Source organism: Heterodontus francisci, chromosome 12 (genome assembly GCF_036365525.1).
Source record: "Heterodontus francisci isolate sHetFra1 chromosome 12, sHetFra1.hap1, whole genome shotgun sequence".
NCBI classification, from domain to species: Eukaryota; Metazoa; Chordata; class Chondrichthyes; order Heterodontiformes; family Heterodontidae; genus Heterodontus; species Heterodontus francisci.
The window spans coordinates 110965789-110973321 of record NC_090382.1 but is presented as its reverse complement, the minus strand read 5'-3'; the positions used below and the strand labels follow the sequence as shown (position 1 = coordinate 110973321).

General features: G+C 42.7%; 2 protein-coding genes across 2 annotated transcripts; both read right to left on the bottom strand.

Moving 5' to 3' along the window:
- Positions 1–878: 878 nt before the first annotated feature.
- On the bottom strand, positions 879–3586 carry LOC137375669 (protocadherin gamma-A11-like). Its single transcript, XM_068043059.1, has one exon. The coding sequence runs from the start codon at positions 3426–3428 to the stop codon at positions 1035–1037; it is 2394 nt and encodes a 797-aa protein (XP_067899160.1). The 5' UTR covers positions 3429–3586; the 3' UTR covers positions 879–1034.
- Positions 3587–4530: 944 nt separating this feature from the next.
- On the bottom strand, positions 4531–7278 carry LOC137375668 (protocadherin-10-like). Its single transcript, XM_068043058.1, has one exon. It carries the CDS (start codon positions 7111–7113, stop codon positions 4726–4728), a length of 2388 nt encoding a protein of 795 aa, XP_067899159.1. The 5' UTR covers positions 7114–7278; the 3' UTR covers positions 4531–4725.
- Between the last annotated feature and the right edge of the window lie 255 nt (positions 7279–7533).

Sequence of the window (7533 nt, the reverse complement as noted above, 5' to 3'; positions counted from 1 at the left end):
AAACATTGCTCCCAGGCCCACTGCCTCCCAAATGTATACCACTGTTCCAGCACTTGGGACAGGACATACCCAGGGATGGTGATGGGGAAGTCTGGGAAATTGTCTGAAAGGTGTGATTCTGTGAGTATGAATATTTCAGTCTGTTGCTTGCCTAGCCTGTATGACTGCTCTCACAATTTTGGCACAAGTCTCCAGAAGTTAGTTAGAAGGACTTAACAGAGGCAACTGGACTAGTTATGCCTTTTGGGTGTCCAGTGCCTAAGTCAGTGCCAGGTAGTCTGTCCAGTCTTATTATTAGACTTTTTGTAGCAGTTTGTATGTACTGAATGGGTTGCTATTTTCAAGGAAAGTTAAGAGTTGAGCACATTGCTCTGGTCTGGAGTCACACGTAGATCAGACCCGGTAGAAATTTTCTTCCCTACAGGGCATTAGTGTACCAGAATGGCTTTGGCAACAATCTAGTAGTTTCCAGATTAATTCATTAATTGAATTTAAATTCTTCAGCTGCCGAGGTGGTATCTGAACTGGTGTCTCTGGAGTACTATTCCAAGCCTCTGGATCACTAGTCCAGCAGCTTCACCACTCTGCTACTGTACCTTTAATTATTACTAATTTATTCAAAAGTCCACATGCTTAAGGTGTGGTTGAATCTCTAACATTAAGTTGACATTCATTAGTAGCACTAAGAATAATACGCATATTTTCTCTTAATATCTTGCTGAAATGTTGAGGTAATTTGTAAAGGTCCGCTTATTTTAACTATAGAATTTTTTTAATAAATATGCTGGTCTCGAAGGATAAATGTCAACTTATGCTTAAAAGTAAAACAAAGCAGGTTAACCTCAAACTATTTTACTATTTATTTGTTCGCTCAATTGTTGATTTTTAAATGGATTTGCTTGAGTCCATTGTTATCGGTATCCATAAATTTAGATTATAACAAGACTTTGTATTCCTATTAAATTTCCTTTAGAAGTAGACAGGGATATGTGACCAATTTGTTCTGTCTTTCTTTTTTATTACAGTAACATTACCTAACATTGCTCTTGAGGTAATGGTGAAATATAGGGCTTCAAGAACAAAAAATCAGTCTTAGAAGATTCTGGGGATAAACAAACCGTATAATGATACGGTTCAGCATTGGGAATTATTTCTCCAACGCCAGCATAATTTAAAGGTTCTGTCGGTCCAGGTCTGCCAGCATACGTATAATCGGAATCTTCCTGTCTGCAGCAACAAACTGAGGAGTTGTAGCCCTCAATAATATTTCTGTCCTGTTTACGTTTGATACCAATCAGGAAAATTATGGTCACGAGAAATATTAAGGTGGTTGAACCTAAAGCGATGATTAAATAGAGATTTAAATCAGAGACATATTCAGAATTTCTGACCAAGTTGCTACTTTCAGAGAATCTTTCGGTAACATTGGCCAAGATTGAAAGGAGGATTGTAACAGTGCTGGATAGGCTCGGCTGTCCATTGTCCTTCACCAAGATCACAAGGCTTTGTGTGATGGCATCTTGCTCCAAAATGCCTCGGGCTGTTCTGATTTCACCAGAGTTAAGCTCCACGCTGAACAAACTGGGATCAGTTGCTTTCAGCGCCTGGTATGAGAGCCGTGCGTTCTGGCCAGAATCAACATCAGTTGCGATTATCTTGGTGACCAAGTAACCCTGGCCCGCTGACTGGGGCACGATCGCCTCTGCTGCTGATCCACTTTGTGCTGAAGGTGAAACAATTACGGGAGGATTGTCATTCTGATCCAGGATAATCACATTCAATGTTGCGGTGCCGCTCAGCGGGGGATCTCCAGCGTCTCGGGCTTGAACTTGGATCTGAAAGTTCTTGAGTTGTTCATAATCAAAAGAGCGCAGCGCGTAAATGTCCCCATTATTGGAGTTAACACTGATGAAAGTAGAGGCTGGCAGGTCTTCAATCATGCTCGTTATCATGGCATAGGAAACATAGGAATTCTGATCTATGTCTGGATCCAGTGCAGTAACTGCAAAAACAGAAGCACCAGGAGCATTGTTCTCCATCACGTACACAGTATACGACATATGACCAAATCGTGGTGCATTATCATTGACGTCAGAAACCGATATCTGGATGGTTTTATTTGTTGACAGTGGAGGAGACCCCGAATCCCTGGCCAGAATTGGTATGTTATACATCGCGGTCGTTTCACGATCCAATACGCCACTGGTAATCAACTTATAATGGTTACTCGAAGATGTTTCAAGCTGAAAGGGGATGCTCTTTGGAATCTGGCAGTGAACCTGTCCGTTTTCTCCAGAATCCTGATCGAATACGTTGATTAAAGATATCAAAGTTCCTGGCGGAAAATCTTCGGGGATCACGGTCGACACTGATGTCACCTTGATCTCGGGAGCGTTGTCGTTTACATCAATTACCTTGATCAGAACTTTCGAATGTCCTGCAATTACAGGGTAACCGTTGTCAACAGCTTGTACGTCCAGTGAATAACTGTTTGTTTCTTCAAAATCCAGCATTGTTTCAACTCTAATCTCCCCAGTTTGTGGGTTCAAATTGAACATTTCACGCACTCTTGCCGAAGCAAGTTTGCTGAAAGAATATGTTACTTCAGCATTCGGACCTTCGTCCAAATCAGTCGCTCTGACCTTGATCACCAAGGTATCCTTGGGTGCGTTTTCTGTTAAGCTGCTCCTGTAAATCGCATGATCGAATACAGGCGGGTTATCGTTGCTGTCCAGTACAGTAATGAGAATCTGAACTGTGCCAGATCTGTGAGGGATCCCACCATCAGTCGCCGTCAACACGAGCTGAAAGGACGACTGCTGTTCGCGGTCCAAATGTCTCTCCAACAACAGTTCGGCAGTTTTAATTCCGTCCTCCGTTGTCTGCATTTTTAGGCCGAAGTGCTCGTTGGAGCTGATGGTGTAAGCTGAGACTGTGTTTATTCCAACGTCCGGATCCTGCGCGCTCTCGAGAGGGAAGCGTACTCCCGGTGCAATTGATTCGGCCATCTGTAAAGAAATTGTGCTATCCGCGAAACTGGGGGAATTATCATTTATATCCAGGATCTCCACTTCACCGCGATACATCTCGGAAGGATTTTCTATTATTATTTCGAAAGGAAGAATACACGTAGCTACTGGCCCACATATATGCTCCCTGTCGATTCTTTCACGAATAGATAAAATCCCATTATCCAAGCTAACCTTCATGTACTGCTTTCCGTCATCAGATAGCCGAAATTTGCGAGTTGACAACTGCCGTACATTCAGTCCCAAATCTCTAGCAATATTCCCAACAAACGCGTCTTGTTCCATTTCCTCGGGAATAGAATAGCGAATTTGACCGGAAATCAGATCTGGCGTGCATACCAGAAAAATCAAAGCAAACGTCTTGATTGCTAAGGCGTCGTTGCTCTGCGAATTCGCCATTGTTCTGGACTGAATCAGTTTCCAAAAGCAGGCCTGTCGTCGATTAAACCGCAGAGCCGGCCTTACCTCAAAATATATGCACTAATATATCTAAAGCCGAATTTACAAAGTTGCGACCTTTATCCTTTTGAACTTGTCTCCACAATCTAAAGGCAGGCACTGCTCGCCTTTCTCGTCGATTCTGATCTCTGCCTGTGATGGGGGAGGGGCAATGGATCTAACGCTGCATTTGAGTTTCTTATTGGTACACAGCGACACAACCAGCCCTTTGCAATAACTACATCAGCAATTCTTAAAGCTAGTCTTTTCTTGTAGACGTTTAATAGTGTACAACCATAAAACGTAGTCAATGATAAAATCAACTGTTCTGTTTGTTTTGAAATATTGCTCCTTGAAAGTCGTTAGGACCACATTAGAGTGTAATTTAAGCTAAAATGTTGAGAGTCCTCATCAATTCACCGTCAAAATAATAAGCAACGAAATAAGTCATCAGCATTTCAGTGACCCAATGTATCGTGTAGGCGACTTTCTTGACTTGTGACTGTACAGATTTTGGAAGCTGAATCTCAGTTAAGTGAATTATTAATAAACGAGATTCACAGTCTCCAAAATCTGTCCCTTCACAGGGCAAGAGCAGGGAATTATTATAAGTATTAGTAATGCGTATGTTTCCAGATCATGGCGACCTCCAGAATGATAGAAAGAACCGTATTTTTGAAATGCGTGTTCCAATTTCCAGATGTTCAAAGTGAAATTCGATATTCTTCCGAATTTGATGCTACCTATTCTTGAAGCAATTAAGAAAACTCTTTTTTAAAAAGTAGCTGCCGTGTCCGATACTAAAGACGATTAACAACGGTGTGGAAAACAGACATCTTTTGTCCTGTTGTCTACCAAGTACAAAGGAAATCTGTAAAACAGTGATAAGATTTAATTAAAGAAAATTAGAGCGCGCCCGAATTTATCATTAGACAAATATCAAAATTATCAATACAATGTGAAGTTATATCAGTAAAATACAAGCAATATAAAACAATGTAATATATGGCAACTGAGATGAAATTAACACGACTCTGATAATGAGTTCCTATCATAATGGCTCCTCCCAAAATCCTTTATAATGTAATCTTGCATTTGCTGACACTTCGATTGGGTGTTACACCGACAGTATGCAGTCCCTTTTTTCAGGAATGGTAAAGACAACTGAGACGCTCAAAATTGCAGTACAATATTTAACCTTAAAACGCATGTTATGATAAATAATTTCTCTTCTCCACTTATATCCCCTTCAAAAAAATTAACGTTGCTCCTGCGGTAGGGGCGGATTGCAAGGCTTTAGGAACAAAAAGTCGCTCTTGGATGATTCTGGTGACAGACAGACAGTATAACGATACGTATCAGGAGAGGGGAAAGTTTGACCACAATACTTTGCAGAATCTTTTAGCCCTGATCTCCGAGCAACGGCATCATTTGAATCTTCCTGTCTATAGCAACATATTGGGGAGTTGTAGACTTCAGCCATGTTTCTGTCCTGTTTGCATTTGATACCAACCAGGAAAACGATGATTGCGAGAAATATAAAGGAAGTTGACCCCAAAGCGATGATTAAATAAAGATTAAAATGGGAAACATGTTCGCGATTTCTGACCAAGTTACTACTTTCAGAAAATATTTCAGTAACATTGACCAGGATTGAACAGAGGACTGTAACCGTGCTGGAGAGGCTCGGCTCTCCATTATCCTTCACCAGGACAACCAGAGTATGTCTGGTGGTATCTTGCTCCAAAATACTTCGGGCTATTTTGATTTCACCCGAGTTAAGCCCCACGTTGAACAAACTGGGATCAGTTGCTTTCAGCACCTGGTAGAAGAGCCGTGCGTTCTGACCAGAATCAGCGTCAGTTGCGATTATCTTGGTGACCAAGTAACCTTGGCCCGCTGACTGAGGCACGATCGCCTCTGCTGCTGATCCACTCTGTGCTGAAGGTGAAACAATTATCGGAGCGTTGTCATTTTGATCCAGAATAATTACATTCAATGTTGCACTGCTGCTCAGCGGTGGGACACCGGCGTCACGGGCTTTAACTTGGATCTGGAAGTTTTTGAGTTGCTCATAATCAAAAGAGCGCAGTGCGTAAATGGTCCCGTTCATCGAATTAATATTGAGGTAGGTGGACACGGGCGAGTCTTGAAGATTCCCGTCCAAAGAATAAGAAACATAAGAATTCTGATCCAGATCAGGGTCGAACGCAGTCACTGCAAAAACAGAAGCACCGGGAGCATTGTTTTCCACTACATACACAGTGTACGTGGGTCGGGCAAACTTTGGGGCGTTATCATTTACATCAGAAACTGATATCTGGACGGTTTTATTTGTTGATAGTGGGGGAGTCCCCGAGTCCCAGGCTAAAATAGGCATGTTATATACAGGGGTGGTTTCACGATCCAGCAAGCCACTGGTGATCAATTTATAATGGTTACTCGAAGATATTTGAAGTTTAAAGGGAACGTTCTTAGGAATCTGGCAGTGCACCTGGCCGTTTTCTCCAGAATCCCGATCGATTACATTGATCAAAGCTGTCACAGTACCGGGAGCAGCATCTTCAGGAACCATGCCAGCCACTGACGTCAATAATATCTCAGGGTCGTTATCATTCACATCAATTACCTTGATAAGAACCTTGGAATGTCCTGCAATTGCTGGTGAACCATTGTCCAAAGCTTGGACATCAAGTGAATAATGGTTCTCTTCTTCATAATCAAGTAATCCTTGAACCCTAATCTCTCCTGTTCGCGGATCCAAAGTGAACATTTCTTGCACTTTCTGTGAAGCACGGTTACCGAACGAGTAAGTTACCTCAGCATTCGGACCTTCGTCTGGATCAGTGGCATGGACTGTAACCACTAAGGTACCCCTGGGTGAGTTTTCTACTAGGTTGACCTTGTAGAACTTGCGATCGAATGCAGGCGCATTATCGTTGCTGTCCAGCACAGTAATGATAACCTGAGCAGTCCCAGATCGTTGAGGACTCCCTCCGTCAGTTGCCGTCAACATTAACTGAAAGGATGACTCCCGTTCGCGGTCCAACGATTTCTCCAACAACAACTCAACAGTTTTAGTACCGTCGTCTGCAGTTTGCACTTTTAGATCGAAGTGCTCATTTGGACTGATGCTGTAAGTGGTGACTGTATTTGTCCCCACGTCTGGATCGAGCGCGCACTCTAGCGGAAATCGCGAGCCTGGTGCAATGCTTTCGGCCATCTGTAAGAAGATGGTACTCTCCGGGAAACTGGGCGAATTATCATTTACATCGAGTATCGCCACTTCACCGCGGTACATCTCCAAAGGCTCTTCTATTACAATCTCGAAAGAAAGGACACAAGCTGGCATCTGTCCACACAGCTTCTCTCTATCTATCTTTTCATTAACTAATAAAATGCCGGTGTCTAAATTCACCTCCAAATGCTGCCTTCTGTCAGCAGAGGCCAGTCGGAATTTTCGAGCTGATAACCTCCGAATGTTTAATCCCAAATCCTCGGCGACATTCCCAACAAAAGCGCCAGGATCCATTTCCTCGCGAACAGAATAGTGAATTTGTCCGAAAACCAGATCCGACGCAAAAAGTAGGAGCATTATATCCAACAGCTCGAATTTTAAGGCGTTGCTGAACCGTGATTCCGCCATTGCTCCAAACGGACTCAGTTCTTTTTGGAGATGTGCAAAAATACACCGGCAGTCTATTCAGATCAACAGCTGCCCGGTCGTAAAATACACAAAATGCCAATATATTCGAATGGCGAGTGAATTGAAACTGCTTTCTCCACAAAATGAACGCAGGCAACGATTGTCCTTCTGTTTGTTCCAGTTCTGTGCTGGGGGAGGAGCAATAGATCTCTGGTTGTATTTGAGATCCTCATTGGTCGACAGCGACACAAGGAGTCCCTGCCCATAACGACATTATGTATTCTTAAAGCTGCACTGTTCGCAATGTGAGGGCCATCAATTACAATGTGCCTTTTATTAGTGTACAACCATAATACACACACACTGGCATGAGTAACTGTTCATTTCCTTTCGCAACCTTTCTCTTTAAAGTTCATCACG